Source organism: Amblyraja radiata, chromosome 19, assembly GCF_010909765.2.
Source record: "Amblyraja radiata isolate CabotCenter1 chromosome 19, sAmbRad1.1.pri, whole genome shotgun sequence".
Taxonomy (NCBI): Eukaryota; Metazoa; Chordata; class Chondrichthyes; order Rajiformes; family Rajidae; genus Amblyraja; species Amblyraja radiata.
Window position 1 is genome coordinate 5,744,596 of NC_045974.1, and position 18,131 is coordinate 5,762,726.

At 38.4% G+C, this 18,131-nt stretch overlaps 1 protein-coding gene across 14 annotated transcripts in view; it reads right to left on the reverse strand.

Moving 5' to 3' along the window:
- Positions 1-18,131, reverse strand: part of wnk1 (WNK lysine deficient protein kinase 1) — a 104,941-nt gene that overhangs the window by 41,956 nt on the left and 44,854 nt on the right. For 9 of the 14 annotated variants that reach the window (XM_033037523.1, XM_033037524.1, XM_033037526.1 and 6 more), the window contains 5 exons: positions 8,467-8,555; positions 7,814-8,033; positions 7,269-7,608; positions 2,154-2,335; positions 678-926 (listed from right to left, as the gene is read on the reverse strand). In XM_033037523.1, coding sequence (XP_032893414.1) covers positions 678-926; positions 2,154-2,335; positions 7,269-7,608; positions 7,814-8,033; positions 8,467-8,555 — 1,080 coding nt within the window. The remainder of the gene's footprint in view (positions 1-677; positions 927-2,153; positions 2,336-7,268; positions 7,609-7,813; positions 8,034-8,466; positions 8,556-18,131) is intronic. The other 5 variants (XM_033037534.1, XM_033037535.1, XM_033037533.1 and 2 more) reach the window with 1 other exon arrangement.

Genomic DNA, 18,131 nt, shown 5'->3' on the forward strand with positions numbered 1-18,131 from the left:
TAAACTTGCATCCCCAGGCTTGATCTTCAAGTATTGTCCTTCAGATATCAATATAACTTTATCTACTTTATTAAATGAAGTGACCAGTTTTCATTTCCCCTAATACCAAAATCTTGTATTAAAATTTCTCTTCGGTAGACTTTTTCTGCCGAAATATTTTGTATGCCATTAATTGACTAATAACTATTTTACCCCAAAATATGTTGCGATCAAAATAACCCTCTTATGTCAAAAATTATTTGAAGATTTAAATTTAAAGAAGTTACATTCCAGAAATGGTAATACCTTGAAGTTATTTAGCTTCAGTTAATTGAAATACTTCCAACCTACAATCAAACTGTCATTTTCTACACCTTACGTTTGTGCCATAATCTTTGTATCCGTCATGAACCAAGATTTTTTTACTGGTAATAATACTTATTCCAATAAATGCATGCTGAATGACTACAGTTACTTTGCATAATTAAAAACAAACTAAAATTTGTAGGCCATATTTTCCCCAAATGTTCCTAATTTAGAAATACTAAAATGCAGTTTTGTCTTTACAATTCTTACTTAAAAAAAGAGGAAGTAAAATCAAAGACCCTGAACTAAATCTCATCTTTATTGTAAAACTTTGTGCCCAAAGTAGCTTGTATTTAATGATAACTTATCCTCATGAGTCACATAGAACATACAGCGTTCAAACTAATACATGGAAGGCTGGAGCGACGCAATTTGCATGGTGGAGCAGAGCGCATAGGCAGGACACTTTCCAGATCTTTGGATAGCTTTTCTACAAAGGTTTCTTCATGGGTATCCCGAACATAGGGTGGGAGAGATGCAGAGAGAACCAGTGATGGTGTGGAAGACCGTCTAGAAACGCAGGGTGAATCAGGGATGGTGGAAAGGAGAGGAACACATACAGACATGCTACGACCTTGAAGCTAAAGAGAAAAAAAAGGAAAGATATAAATAACACATATCAACTGACCCACAGTAAACTGGATGTCAACATGTACATAAGCAAGACAAACTAAGCTGTTTGTGACAGTGTTCATTATAGTATTTTGCAAATGAACGATAAGGAAAAAAAAATGAAATGGGGCTTTACAAAATTCACACGATGATGCTAATTTCCTTCAACTTGAAGAAATAAAGAATGAATTGATTTTAAGTTGAACTCTCCATTCATTTACAAGTTTAGTTGCAATGGGCATGTAGAGGTAGCTATCACTGCTTCAAAATTCAGATTAACTGGTTAGAATTAGCACTATGGTAGTCTAAACTTATCAAATATAACAGCATTGATTCTGCTAGTGTTATCCATTATGTTTACTACTGGTCAGCATCAGATCATATCCAAGAGTGCTCAAAAGGAAAAAAAAAATCCAATGTACGCTTCTTGGATAGAAGAATAAAAGTACTGCAAGCAGCCTGCAAACTCCATAGAATACCAATAAATGTGCACTTCAAAATAAAAACAATGCAAGGAATTCAGGGTGGTTTGCATTTTCCATGAGGATGCATGATAATATTTGTGCAAATTAGCAATATTGATATCAACAGAAATTATGTCGCGTGCATCAATCAATAAAATAATTTAACATGCCAGAAGCATGTAATAAAGACAAACCAAATTATCAGAACTACAGGCGATTTATATTCTGCAAATAAACATTTCTTGGAGACCTGTCCTGATGCTTTATGGCCAATTTTCTGCCACATTACTTTCTTAAGATTTACAATTGGTTTTGATTATTATTAGAATTATTTTATGCCTGGAATTTAGATAACAAATATCAGATGCTTTTTGTATTGGAAATGAAATTTCACCCACAAAAATAACAAGCATCAGCAAGAGAAATAATCTGCAATAAATTCTACTTCTGAAATGTGAAAAAGGTGGTAAAGATGCCAATTGGCTTAGTAAGTTTTAATTTAACACTATATTTAAATAATTTATAATTAATAAATGACAACATACATATCAGACCATACAGTTACCATGGACCAATCAAGATTCTGATATTAGTTGTCATAAATTGATTGAAAATTGATCAGAAATTTCCAAATGTATATCAAATCTTAAAAATCTCAAAAATGGTTTCCTGAATTAGTCTCATTAATTTACAATCTTGTTTACAAAGGGACATTCAGCCCAATACACTTACCCCTGTGGACTGTTGATGGCCACTGAGCTGCTGTGATGCTGCTTGGACGTTTGGGGAACTGTAACCAGGAGGTTGGCTGGATGAAATATGCTGTTCTTGAGCAGAACCATAGGAAACAGCTTGACTAAGATGGGAATCTGAAAACCCAGATGAACTCTGGCCACTATCAAAAGTGCCATCGGCTACACAAAAAAATACACCAAAGAAAATCTTTCAGATAATGTTTTTTTATGGAATAAAATGCATGCACAATTTTCAGTTTAATCAAACTGCTTTTAACTATCACTATGCATTGTTAAGTAGTGAAATGAACAACCAATTCAAACCCCAGTTTTGGTAACAAACGTCTGACGTGGGGAATAAAACTGTGTGCAGAATTAAACATAACAACCATTAATACAAATGGGATTCAATTAATGTCCATAGTACATTCATTGAGCTCATTCAGCACACTGGAGAAATTGGGAAGAATATATTTTTTAAAAAGCTGATGGGATGATATTCAGAACAAGAGTATAAATGTATAATTTCACGTGGATAAGGATTGTCTCCCATATTATTATTATTGCAAAGGTTTTAACTTTAAAATATAAAATGTAAACCTTAAGATGTTTAAGTGTTCGAAAGTGGGATCAAATGAAAGCTAAACATGGAACAGTTCTGCAAAAATGAAATTAAAGATTGAATAGGGTGAAATGTTAGATAAGAATGGATAAGAACTGAAAAATCCAGAGTTAGCAAAATATGTATAAAGTAAACACTAAGGGAAATTGTGCTTTAGGAGTAGCACAAATATTTTAAAATGCTATTTGCAAGGCCCTGTCTTGTAGAAATTATTGTAACATGGCAAGGACTCATATCTACATTGTGCAGGATGAAATATAACCAAGGTTCAGTGTGATCCAATTAGCCAAACACTCAAAGGATCAGAAGGGGGGGAAATGTAGCCAGAAACACGATGTCAAGTTTCTCCATAAGGTTTTGGAAGACACTGCTAGCTCGAAAGCAAGAGCAGAGAAGCCCCAGTGCACAAATTAAAAATACCACGAGCACGAAAACAAAGTGCATTGGAAAAGGTCATGTTATCGACATCTAGTGAGAGCACAGCTGAAGATAACTTCATGGCTACGCAGTGTGGCCTTGAGAAAATAAGGGACAAAGAAACAATGATGAGAAGGAAAATATGAACAGGCAACATAATTAAGAACTTCCTAGCCTGATAAGGAAATATGTGTTTTGTTTTGTTTATTCAGCCCTTGGATGAGTGACAACTGATTGCTTTAAGTGCCTTCCTCTGAAGATCTCTCCTGGGGCCAACATATGGATGCAATCATAAAGTAAGCCCATCAATGCCCCCACTTTCTTAGAAGATTGAGGAGATTCAGTATGTTGATTAATACTCTCTTAACCTTCTACAGGTGTATCGTGGAGAGCATATTGACTGATTGCGTCACAGCCTGACTCACCAACAAAATTGATTACAAAAATAAGTGGACACCGACTGGTCCATCACGGGTACTGACCATGAAAGGGATCACTATAGGAGATGCTGCTTCAAAAAGGCAGCTATCATCAAGAACTCACATCACCCTGGCCATGCTCTTATTTCATGCCTGCCATCAGGAAGAAGGTACAGTGCCCTCCATAATGTTTGGGACAAAGACCCATCATTTCTTTATTTGCCTCTGTACTCCACAATTTGAGATTTGTAATAGAAAAAAATCACATGTGGTTAAAGTGCACATTTATAAAGGCTTATCAAAGGCCATTTTATACATTTTGGTTTCACCATGTACAAATGACAGCTGTGTTTATACATAGTCCCCTCATTTCAGGGCACCATCATGTTTGGGACACATGGCTTCACTGGCGTTTGTAATTGCTAAGGTTTAATTGCCTCAGTTAGTGCACATATAAGAGAGCACTCAGCACCTAGTCTTTCCTCCAGTCTTTCCATCACTTTTGGAAACACTTATTGTTGTTTATCAACATGAGGACCAAAGTTTTGCCAATGAAAGTCAAATAGGCCATTATGAGACTGAGAAACAAGAATACAACTGTTAGAGACATCAGCCAAACCTTAGGCTTACCAAAATCAACTGTTTGGAACATCATTAAGAAGAAAGAGAGCACTGGTGAGCTTACTAATCGCAAAGGGACTGGCAGGCCAAGGAAGACCTCCACAGCTGATGACAGAAGTATTCTCTCTATAATAAATGAAAATCGCCGAACACCTGTCCGACAGATCAAAAAAACTCTTCAGGAGTCAGATGTGGATTTGTTAATACCACTGTCCGCAGAAGACTTCATTAACAGAAATACAGAGGCGACACTGCAAGATGCAAACCACTGGTTAGCCGCAAAAATAGGATGGCCGGGTTACAGTACTTACAAGAGCAACCACAGTTCTGGAAAAAGGTCTTGTGGACAGATGAGACGAAGATTAACATATCAGAGTGATGGCGAGAGTAAAGTATGGAGGAGAGAAGGAACTGCCCAAGATCCAAAGCATACCACCTCATCTGTGAAACACCGTGGGTGGGGTGTTATGGCCTGGGCATGTATGGCTGCTGAAGGTACTGATTCACTTATATTCATTGATGATACAACTGCTGATGGTAATGAATTCTGAAGTGTATAGACTGAAGTGTATAGCCGGCAGTTCATTCTACTGTAAGACAATGATCTCAAATATACTGCTAAAGCGACAAAAGAGCTTTTCAAAGCTAAAAAATGGTAAATTCTTGTGGCCAAGTCACTCACCCGATCTGAACCCAATTGAGCATGCCTTTTATATGCTGAAGAGAAAACGGAATGGTACTAGCCCCCAATGCAAGCATAAGCTAAAGATGGCTGCAATACAGGCCTGGCAGAGCATCACCAGAGAAGGCACCCAGCAACTGGTGATGTCCATGAATCACAGACTTCTAGCAGTCATTGCATGCAAACGATATGCAACAAAATACTAAAGAAGACTACATGATATTGCTGTGTCCCAAACTTTATGGTACCCTGAAATGGGGGGATTATGTATAAACACTGATGTAATTTCTACATGGTGAAACCAAAATGAATAAAAATACCCTTTAATAAAATCTGTCAATTTGCATTTTAACCACATGTGATTTTTTTTCTATTACAAATCTCAAATTGTGGATACAGAGGCAAATAAATAAATGATGGGTCTTTGTCCCAAACATTATGGAGAGTACTGTATAAATGTCTGAAAACCAAAACTTCCAGATTCAAGAATAGCTGCTTCCCAACAACCATCAGGCTCTTGAACACTTCACACACCAACTAAACTATGAAGTACGAACTGTCTTGGTTGCACTCAGGACTTTGGCTTTTTTGCACTAATATTGGCTTATTTAAAGATCATTGATTTTTTTTGTTTATAGTTTAATCTATGAATACTGTCTTAAAGGCCTATTATGCCGCAGCATGGACAAAATCATTGTTCCATTTTCACTCCATATGACAATTAAATACTCTTGACTCAACATTTGCTCCTGGTCATCCACCATTTTTGGTAGGATTTCAGCTTCATCTAGCATAAAGATTATCCCCAATACCAAACCTATTTTAGTTTCTCGGGTACAAATGGCTTTTCAATTCCACATTTTCCATTTTAATCTTTGTGCATCCTGAAATATTTGGCTCCCAAAATTGTTAACTTTCAAATGCATTGTTCGCGAAATGAAGAAAGCACCCACTTATCTCTACGTATGCCATTAATTTATCTTGCCAGTGTGTTCATTCAGACAAAGGGCTTTTAGATTTGATCTTTTAAAACCATTAATCTTACTTGTTGTTGTTGAAATCTGTTATATTATTATCATTACTTTTTTGCATCTTTCATTCATTGTTCTTTATCTCTCCACATCACCGTCTATATCCCTCGTTTCCCTTATTCCTAACCAGTCTGAAGAAGGGTCTCAACCCGAATCACCCATTGCTTCTCTCCAGAGATTCTGCCTGTCCCGCTGAGTTACCCCAGCTTTTTGTGTCGATCTTCGGTTTAAAAATTGCATCTGCAGTTCCTTCTTACATATGATTATCATGCTCGGGTTATCATCCATATCATTACCATGCTCTATCACCTTGTCCTATAATTAGCTTTCTAAATATCCCTTCTTCTGAATTGTCTCCATCTTCTCCCTCCTCCATTCTTACACTCTTATTTATAACAATATTTGAATCTCAGACTTCAGCTCAAGATATTCTTGGGCGACAAACTTTCCAGAGATTTGGTTGCTTTGAATCCCATTAGACTCCTTTAACTCCCACACACTATAACCACAATACACCCACTGTCCATCTATTAAGTTAAATTAGTGTTACATTTTCACAAATTATTATTCAATTGGCTTGAAGTTCTTAAATCAAATTATTATTGTACAATCTTCAATTAAGCACTTAGCACTTCACTGTAATTTTGGCCAGTCCCTATTTTGTTCTCTATTTGTATTAAATACCAAGCAGCACTTTACTTTCTTCTTTCGCAAAAGCTCAAGCAAATTTTCGAAGCTGCTCAGGTGTGAAATGTGCCATTGTTACCATTTCTTGAACCAGTACATCAGATCTTGCCTAAAACTCAACATAAACACTCTCTGCAAATATCACTTTACTTCCATTTACTTGCTAAGCATCTCAATAAGATGTTTAATCTCACAAATTAACTAAAATCAGTGAGCTTTTCTACAAGGTAAAAGTACAACCTTGTGTCCCAATTTTGTGCAGATTATTTAATTATTCAACATTACCATCCAAATTTCAGAGGGGGCCTACGGTGGATGACGGAGGTTGGACAAGGACGCACCGTTGAGAGAACATATAGGGACCCTACGTGGTGGGGGCTGTCGAGAACAAAGAGGGACCTGGCATGGGGGGGGGGGGGGCCAAGACATTGAACACTTTGTAACATTGTTGGCACCCTATACGTGGCGACTCTTTGCATACTTTGTGTATGGTATGCAAAACAAAGAATTTCACTGTGACATGTTATTTGTAATAATAAAGTATCATTCCTTCGTTCAATGGACTTCAGAAAGTCCTGTACAGCTTTAAAAAGAACAATTTCTTTGACTGTTTTTGCCAACTGAAGCCACATACATGTAACAGAGTTTCCAGCTGGCTGGTATTGTAGACGATGCTGATCTGCTTCAGGCTCTTCAGGTTCAACTTGGGTTGGTGGGGTTACAGAAAGGGCAGAAGGGACAGCCGTGGCAGATAACTGAGATGGATGTCCTCCCCCAGGTTGAGTGACACTAGCTCCTTGCTGAGCTTTTGGCTGCTGCAGTTGATCATGTTTTTTCTGCTGCTCCTCTAGCTTTTTCCGTTTTTCTCTGACCAACTGCCGTTGTTCCCGCTTTCGTTTGATTAGTGAGACACGATCTTTGATGGCTTTTGCCATTGTTTTGTGATCGCCTTCAGCTACAAATCCAGATTCCACCTGAATTAAGAACAGCATATTAAAATCAAAAAATTACATCACTGTATTGGCAACACAAAGAAAATTTTGAGAGAAAGCAAGATTATAGAACATCTGTTCTTAGCAATGTTGAAGATAAATTATTTTACTGTCAATAAACTTCAATAATTGCAATTGGGACTCAAAAGCTTTGGACAAAATTAATTGTCAGAACTCCGTAATCTACCATTTCTTGAGCCACATCCTCTGGAACGTCTCTTTCCAAGTCAAATGAGAATTCTATGGCTTCATTATCCTTATATTTTCCTTTAAGTTTCTTAATATCTTCAATTCGCAGCCAAAGCTTAATTGCAAGTTTCTCTCCATCATCTTCTTCTGCCAACTCTACACGCACACCTGTATCTTCCTGAAAGAAGGCATGACTCAAAAGGTCCTTAATTGCATACCTACAAATCACATGAACAAAAAAAAAAATGAATAATAATTCTGGTGCTCTCTGAAATAACTAATGTTTCTGAGAAAATTAAATACTTGCACAGTCAATATCAACTTCAACTTCAAACAATTGCCAATCGCAAGCAGGGAAATGCAAAGCAAGCTTCCTCCAGCTATTTTCCTCAATTGTAATTTCAAAATAAGTTTACTGCATATTTTATCATTTCCGATTTCAATTATACAGTACCATGTATTATGGGTAAAAATGCAAATCTGCAGTGAATTATGGACTACAACCTCTCCCAAATTACATATCAAAACATTGAGGCTGTCCAAACTAATTTTCTACATGACTCTTGACTTTTATACAAAAGGGCAAGATTCATATTTGGAATTACAACTTTTATATCACACGATTTTGATAGCAACCGTCAAGACATTCACCGTTCATCCTTGTTCTGGCGGATACATCCTTCAATTATTTCTTTAACCTCGGGGATTGCTACCTTGTCAAAACTGGCTGGTTTCACCCCCTAAGAGACAAAAAAAAAAGAAACATTAAAAGCTAAAAATTAAAACTAAAAAGCATTTTTTAAAATATACAACAGATCAATTCAGCACCAAAAAGAAAACTAAGCACCACAACTTTAGAACGGGGATCCGAATTAATTCAAATTGTCACCAGAATTTGTTTTCCAAATGTTGACTTTACTGCAATACACACTTCCAGCAATTTCTCTCTAAGGGAAATGACTAGTGCTCCTGTTTAATAATCAGTCATACAAGAGAAAGACCCTTCAGCTCAACTAAGATACAGGTATGCCAATCTACTCCAATTCTATTTTCCTGCATTTGCCCATATCCTTCCAATCCCTTCCTATCCATGTACCTGTTCAAATGCAACAATTGCACATGCCTCTATTGCCACCTCTGGCAACTTGATCCAAAAATTCACCATCCTCTTTGGGAAAACTTGCCCTTTTGATCTCCTTTAAGTGTTGCGCTTCTCACCTTCAAACTATTGAGATTGCAATCTCGTTCTTGGAAAAAGACCATTTATGACATAATTTTATAAATCTCAATAAAGGTCACCCTTCAGCCCCCAGCAATTCAACGAGAACAATCTCATCCTGTCCAGTCTCTCCTTGGAATTAAAGGGCCGGCACGCTGGTAGAGTTGCTGTCTTACAGCGCCAGAGACCCTGGATCGATCCCGACTACAAGTGCTTGCCTGTATGGAGTTTGTACATTCTCTCCATGACCTACGTGGGTTTTCTCCAATTTCCGCCCACACCCCAAAGACGTACAGGTTTGTAGGCTAATTGGCTTGGTATAATTGTAAATTGTCCCTAGTGAGTGTAGGATAGATGTAGTGTGTGTTGGAGTCGCTAGTCAGCGCAGACTTGGTGGGTTGATGGGCCCGTTTCCATGCTGTATCTCAAAACTAAAACGAAACTAAAACCCTCCAGGCAATATCCTAGCGAATCTTTCCTGCACTATTTTAAGCACTACTTCAGCCTTTCTAGAGTGTGGGAACCAGAACTTCATATTTGTACATTCAGGATAGCCACATTTGTCTTCACTACAACTATTCCCTCTTTCCCTTTCTATATTTATGTATGAAATGGCCAGAAAGAACAAAAACATTTCGCAATTATTCTAATATTTGTTGCTTACATATTTTCCATTGATATGCGGCTCTTGGAAAAGTAAATTGTGGTAGGAGAGGAGATGGCAGTGTAGGAGAATACTGGAAGGGTACCAAAAGGGTGAATAATGATGAGTGCAATATCCCGATCAAAAGTATTAAGGCTAAACAAAGCTTTCAGAAACCAATTAAATCTGGATTGAAAAACTGCAACTCAGGGATAACGCTTAAAGCATACAACAAATTTACATCTATGGAAAATGATTTCTGCTTCCTACTGAAAAGAACTTGTGGTGTAGATTTGGAGTTAAGGCTTAACTGATTCATGAAGGAAGGAAGGAAGAAAAAAGCTGTTTGTGTCAAGGCTATCCTCAATGTAGCAAGACAACCAGAGATTCGAGTCAAGTCAAGTTGCATTTTGTTGTGATATACACAAGTACAGTGAGGTAAAGGTATTCTGTTCTCTGTGATCAGTTAAAGTTACTAACTGTTAGAACTTCATAGATAAGCACGGAATCACAATATAAACAAATCTCTGAAAATAAGGGCACCAATGTGGTACACAGTAACCAGATTTGTAAATTAATTAATCAATCCCTCAAGAATTTGTGGAGCAAAAAATAAAAGCGCTGATTAAGGAACTTGGTGGGTCTTTTTGTTCCAGATTGCAGTATCTTCAGTCTTTTGCACCTCATCTGGAATTCACCAGGCATAACAAAGGGAAGAAAATTGGCTTATTCATTTCTTCAAAAGGTCTGAAAAAATGATAAATATCACATGTACAGAAAAGGATTAAAGTCACGTGATAAAAACAGATGAATGTAAGGACAGATGGCTGAAAAACAAATCAAATGAAGCAAATTGATGAATTTTGAATTGGCCAGCATAAACCACACTAATATTCTGAAATCCACCCCTATTCAAACGATAACTAACTGTGAGCACCTAAGGTAGGCACAAAATGCTGGAGTAACTCAGCGGGACAGGCAGCATCATCCCACACATTGTGAGCACCTAGTTATCTGTCACTTTAATTATCCATCCCAGTTGAACTGTGGCTTAGGGCTCTTCCATTGCAATAATGCTCAATGCAAACTCTAGCGTTTCCCTAGGCAGTTTGATGCAAAATCATCAATCCATTACATTAACTTTGTTCATCTGTCCAGAAATGTTATTTGACCTGCTAGATATTTAAACGATCCTCTTTACTTCACATTTCCATTAATCGTTGTGCCCTGTAGGTGTTGTTTAGCTAGATTTTCAGAAGGCCCTCAATCAGGTGCCGCTCGGAAGATGAGAGCCCACGGTAATAAAGGAAAGATACTAGCATGGATAGCGGGTTAGCTGGATGGCAGAAGGCAAAGAGTTGCAATAAAAGGCGCTTTTTCAGGTTGGCTGTCAGTGACTAGTGGAGTTCCGCAAGGGTCGGTGCTGAGTCCGCTTCTCTTCATGTTGTACATTAATGATTTGGATAAGAGGATTGAAGGCATTGTGGTCATGTTTGCAGTTTATGCTAAAATAGGTGGAGGGGCAGGCAGTGCAAAGGAAGCAAGGAATCTGCAGATGGACTTGAACAGGTTAGGAGAAGTGGCAGATGAAATTCAGTGCAGCAAAGTGCGGAGTCATGCATTTTGGTAATAAGAATAAAGGCATAGATTATTTTATAAATGGGGAGAAAATCCAGAAATCGGAGGTGCAAAGGGACTCGGGAGTGCTGGTGCAGGACTCCCAAAAAGTTAATTTGCAAGTCGACTCGGTAGTAAGGAAGGCAAATTCAATGCAAATAATATCAAGAGGACTGGAATACAAAAGCAGAGATGTAATGCTGAGGCTCTATAAAGCGCTGGTCAGGCCACATTTGGAGTACTGTGAGTAAATTTGGGCCCCATATCTGAGGAAGGATGGGCTGGCTCTGGAGAGGGTCCAGAGGTTTTAAGAATGATTCCAGGAATGAGTGGGTTAGCATATGATGATCGCTTGACAGCACTTTCTACTCTCTTCGCTGGAGTTTAGAAACTTACATTGAAGTTTTACCTCATTGAATAATGAAAGGCATAAAGTAGATGTGGAAAGGATGTTTCGCTGGTGGGAGAGTCTAAGACCAGAGGTCCTGGCCATTAGAATTAAAGGGCGCTCTTTTAGAAAGGAGGTGGGGAGGAACTTCTTTAGTCAGAGGGTAGTTAATCTGTGGAACTCATTGCCACAGAGGGCTGTGGAGGCCAAGTCAGTGGATATTTTTAAGGCAGAGACAGACAAGTTTTTCATTAGAACGGTGTCAAGGGTTATGGGGAGAATGCAGGAAAATGGGATTAGGAGGCAGAGATTAGCCATGATTGAATGGTGGAATAGACTGGCCTAATTCTGCTCCTATAACTTGTGAATTGTACTCGTTATTTGAACAATTTTTGCTCTCCCCTTACACCTCATCAAGAGAGACTAACTGCAATTACCAAGCTTTGATTTGTATTTCTCTGCTAGCACCAGTGCCATCTGTTATTTAATTTTGCTTAGTCTTCATCTGATTACACACATTCCCTCGGAAACTTGAAACATGAACTTTACCTAACTCTTCCTATTTCAGAGGACTGATCATTGAATAGAAACAGTAACATTGCATTCCCTGGCCTCTCAAAATTACTATCAACGGCAACACAATTCAAGCAGTTTATCATTAAGGATGGAGAAACTCCCTCGTTTGTTTAAACTACTGAACAAGCTTCCCAGCAATAAATTTCCATCTATTAACACACAAACTAATAGTGTTACTGCTTCTGAAACAAAATTTGAAAAAAACCCTATTCTGCCACTAAAATACACATGAGATTTCCATGCTACCTTATTCAAATAGTACCATGACATGCTTTTCAAAAAATTGTTTATAGAAACGCAGAAAATAAGTGCAGGAGTAGGCCATTCGGCCCTTCGAGCCAGCACCGCCATTCAATATGAGCATGACTGATCATCCAAAATCAATGCCCTGTACCTGCTTTTCCCCCCATATCCATTGATTCCTTTAGCCCCAAGAGATAAATCTAACTCTCTCTTGAAACCATCCAGTGAATTGGCCTCCACTGCCTTATGTGGCAGAGAATTCCACAGATTCACAACTCACTGGGTGAAAAAAAAATTCCTCATCTCAGTCCTAAATGGCCTACTTATTCTTAAACTGTGATCCCTGACTCTGGACTCCACCAACACCAGGAACATTTTTCCTGCATCTACCCTGTCCAATCCTCTAAGAATTTTATATGTTTCTATAAGATCCCCTCTCATCCCAGTTGACCCATTCTTTCATCGTATTTCAGTCCAGCCATCCTGGGAATTAACCTGGTGAACCTATTATGCACTCCCTCAATAGCAAGAATGTCCTTCCTCAAATTAGGAAACCAAAACTGCACAAAATACTCCAGGTGTGATCTCACCAGGGACCTGTACAACTGCAGTAGGACCTCCTTGCCCCTGTACTAATTCTTCTAAATTCCAGCGTATGCAAGCCCAGTCAACCCATTCTTTGAATGACAACCAGTCTTATCTGGAATCTGGAGTGGTTCTACTCCAAAAATGACTAAATTTGAAGGAAAAGGATTGAAAAGACTTTGGGAGTAGTCATCTGATTAAAAATAGGCTTCAAATCAAGTTCAAAGTTTACAAAATGTAAGAAACATTTCAGTACGATTATGAATCAACCATTTGACTCAAACCATACCACAACAAAACGTTTACAGAGGTGTTTGCAATGAGAAATAAAACCAGCATTAAACAAAAATACTCACCTCCTTAATATGTACATGGTCATTTTGATGGGAACAGCAGCAACAATGGGAATTGATGATAAAAAACACTGGCGATAGTTCTCTATTCTCAGAATCCATCAGAGAATTTGTAATAAGATCTAATTAGTCAAAGAAGGCATTTTGATAATTGACTGCAGAAAAGCAGTATTTGGCAGCATGCCTTGATTCAGCATTGATTTCACTCAGATCTTGTATCACAGTCCTTCACATCGGAAAAAATATTTAAAAACTGAAGATTTATGCCCTTATGTTTGCGGCAGCAACCAGAATTCAGCCAATGTCAGGCAATTTCCTCCACACCCCCTTTAAGGTTATTTAGTCATATGACCAAATGGTATTAGCATGTCAAGTGCATAACACCTTTAGGCTATGTTCTGTCCCACAATCTTTCAACTTTTCACAAGGACAAGATCAAATTCTGCAGTAAAAGTCCCCTCAGATGCAAAACTTTTCTATTTCCAAAAGAGACAAAAAGGAAGATGATGACCTATTATAGTGTTCCTACTAGGTGGAATGAAAATAAAGCAGAGGAAAGAAGAGTATGATTAATAAGTTAAATATATTTACCATTATCCTTGAAAGGTTATAGAGGAAGGAACCAGTTTAATCTTGAATTACTCTAGGTACAGTTAAACTCCGATTTGTGAACATCACCAAATTTCTGCTCCAATGCCGTGAATCCTCCATTTATAAAGCTATTTTTTCACCGCAGTGAATACTATGCTATTTCCCATGCGCAAGGAACACAAGCAAGCCCTACATTACACCCGATCAGGTAACAAAAATCCACCCTGACAGTATTCACAAATGACTACCAAAAGATTGTGATGCAGAATAAAATTTGCAGCCATGGAAATTGTGTGTGTGTGTGTGTGTGTCTGTGTGTGTGTCTGTGTCTGTGTCTGTGTCTGTGTCTGTGTCTGTGTGTGTGTGTGTGTGTGTGTGTGTGTGTGTGTGTGTGTGTGTGTGTGTGTGTGTGTGTGTTTGGAGAAAGGTAAAGAGAAAACAGATTTTCTTCAACTTGCATTACAGAGAATTATGATTCAGGTTGTCTTCCTCAAAATAATGTTTGGTTGCCTGAATGGTGGCAAGGAAAAAGGGCAAGTGTAGGCACTGTATCTCCTGTCTTTCAATGGTAAGATGAAGAATGAAATGTTAGTGGCAATGGAAGAGCAAATCACATTTGCAGTTTGTTGCTTCTCCAGATATATGAATGCAGTAAGAGAGACAAATAGAAATATTTAGTCACAATTCACTATGTTTCGGCCAACGCGGATGTGGGAGGAGCTCAAAAGACAAGTTGTTCTTCCCCTTGCTGTCAATTTTAAATATTGGCTGATTTTATTACAATCTCATGATCAGTCTGAAGAAGTGTCTCGAAACGTCGCCTATTTCCTTTGTCCCATAGATGCTGCCTCACCAGCATTTTTGTCTGCTTACAATCTCATGGTGTCAGTATCATGATGATAACTAAAAAAGATAAAGGACCATCAGAAAATATTTGCTAATTTTGGGCAGCACTGTGGTACAGCGATAGAGTTGTTGAGTACAGAGTTCAATCCTGACTACGAGGCTGTCTGTATGGAGTTTGCACATTCTTCCTGTGACCACGTGGGCTTTCTCTGGGTGCTCTGCTTTCCTCCCATATTTCTAAAAAAGGGCATGTTTGTAGGTTAATTGGCAGCTGTAAATTGTCCCTAATATGTAGGATAAAACTAGTGTACGGGTGATCGTTGGTCAGCACGGTCTCAATAGCCGAAGGGCCTGTTTCCATGCAGTATCTCTAAACTAAACTAAAACTAAACATTAAGACAATGAGCAAACAGTTATGGGCTCCCTTCATGGTTCAACCATGCTTACCAGTACTTCTAAGATGGTTTATAGGCAGAGCCGCCCCACATAACATCAAACTTTTAATAATAGCTATTCTTCATGTTTTGATGTTGCATTCATTTAGTCGGAAACCTACACAAACTGGAAAGGTAATCAAAACGTTCCTAGAACCATTTCTGATTAGTGCAGCTATGAGGCTCTGTTAGCAAATTGGTAATAATCTAACTGCAAAACAATTTAAACCAATCATCTAATGCAATATTAATGAACATGTTTTCAGCATGAAGAATCACACCTGCCATTAGAGGTGTATACCAGAAGACTGGTCCCCAATCCTTTCCACTCGTCACTTTAATTTCATGTTTCATGTATCTTGTGTTTTATGACTGTTGGCAGATCAATTTCCCTCCTGGGATAAATAAAGTTCTATCGTATCGTATTGACTGAAGGGTAACTAGGATCGTGTCCATAGGAAGGGCTGCAAAGGCTAGCCAGGGAACCACAGATTGGTGAGCCTAACATCAGTGGTTTGAAAATTACTGAAAGTGATTCTCAGACAGTATCTAACAACATTGGTAGAGCCAAGGACTGACAGTGACAGTCAGCATGGCTTTGTTTACAAATACTATCTCATGTATTTGATTGAATTTTTTGAAGTGAACAAGAGGATTAATGAGGTCAGAGCTGTGAACATCTGCATGGGCTTTAGCAAGTCCTCAGACTGGGCCCACGTGATAGGCTTGTCTGTAAGGTTAGATCCTGGGATGAGTTTGATAATTAAGTTCAAAATCGGTTTAGTGGACAGGCCCTTCGGCCCACCGAGCCCACATTGATCAATCACCCGTATACTAGGTACCTCAGTTTCACAACCCACACACGAAGGGCAATTTACAGAAGCCAATTAACCTACAAACCTGCACGTTTTTGGAATGTGGGAGGAAACTAGAGCACCCGGAGAAAACCCTTGCGGTCACAGGGAGAATGTAGAAACTTCAAACAGACAGCACCCGTAGTCAGGATTAAGCCTGGGTCTCTGACGCTGCAAGGCAACCACTCTGCTGCTCCTAATTTTACTAAAGGTCTGAATCACATGAGGAAGTCGGCCAAGGAATGGTAGACGGGCAAGTCAAATCAGGATAAGACATGCACGGTAAATGGTTGGACCCTGAAGAGTGCTTTCGAATAGAGATGTAGAGGTACAGGTATATAAATTCCCTGAAAGCGGCACCTGGATGGGCAAGATAGCAAAGGTGGTGGTTGGCATGCATGCCTTTGTCAGTCATGACAGCAAGTACAGGAGTAGAGATGTCATGTTGTAATTAGGCAAGTCATTAATTAACCCACACTTGGGAGTTTGTGGACAGTTCAGGTTGCCCAGATATAGGGTAAATAAAGGTAATAGTCACAGACTTTTTCCCCCAAAGTAGGGAAGTCTGAAACTAGAGAGCAGAGATTGAAGGTGAGAGGGGAAAGATTTTAAAAGGGATCTGAGGGTGTGGGTATATGAAACAAGCTAACAAAAGAATTGTAGAGGCAGGTAAAATTACAACATTTAAAAGACATTTAGACAGGTACATGGACAGAAATGGTTTAGAGGAAAAAGGGCCATATGCAGGGGACTAACTCTGTAGGCATCTCGGCCAATATGCACGTTTCCATGCCTTTAAGAGACATCATGTAGATGTATATTAATCCTAACATTTATTAACATGAATTTAACAAAAAAACTGTATGTTAAATATCAGGTGCAGTCAATTATCCTCTTAATTTCACAATTTACGGGATCAATTATGCTGCATTTCATGCAATGCTATCAGTTACTAAAAATACTGTTGAAAAGCCTAAAATTCACTTGACATAACCCAAATGGGAAAAATTACATTGAATATATCTGTAAATATTAATTTGGGACACTCCAAAGCTTTTTCTGACAGGAAAGTTAAACAGTTTAAGTCACCTTCACCCTAGTCACCTTCATAAAAAGTGATATTTATGTAAGGAAATAACAAGAGTAATGACTTGTACTTCACCATAACGTGTCATTCCAACAAGTTATTTGGAAAAAAAAGTACAAGAGCACATATTTTCTCTGACTTGTTTTAACCTATGCAGCATTTCACTTTATTATCGTGAAATATTTCCTTGTGACACATAACTACACCCACCTGAAGCCATTTCTAGAAATGTTTAAAAAAAACTCACGTAAAAATACTCCATTAGGACGAGTCATAAACTTTATAACCTGGTAGCCTCCTCATACTTCGTGGTTTTGTACATTACTGCAATTGGAAAATGGCCCATTTGAACTCAAAACCCTGGGTTGAAAGCTAGACCAACACCAAGATTGGTGAGGCACATCATAAAATCAAATACAATTAGTAACTGATTGTATTAAAGCCAGTCTGTACAAGAGATGTAATTTTCCATTTCATTTGTAGGTTTATCCAATGCTTTTTGCTGAACTCATAGCATCAATAGGCAATGCTGAAAATAAAGGGTCTAATATTATAAAATTTCATTAAACATGATCATGGTGTCAACAAAAGGAGATCAAATTAAAAGTATTGCTTTTCCCAACCAGCTCCATTCCCCATGTACAGGGGGACGCGAGTGTGAGGTTAGGTAAAAATGGTGGCAGTCAAAGATGGGTTGCCATGAGATTCAGAGAGAGCTGTCAGAAGGATGAATCAGGCAGGTATATCTTTCCAAAACCATGACATTAAGCATCAAGACTTGATACCTGCATGCTTACTTTCAGTGTCTGATGTACAAGGACACTCAGGTCTCGTTGTACCTCCTCTTTTCCTAATCTGCCACCATTCAGATAATAATCTG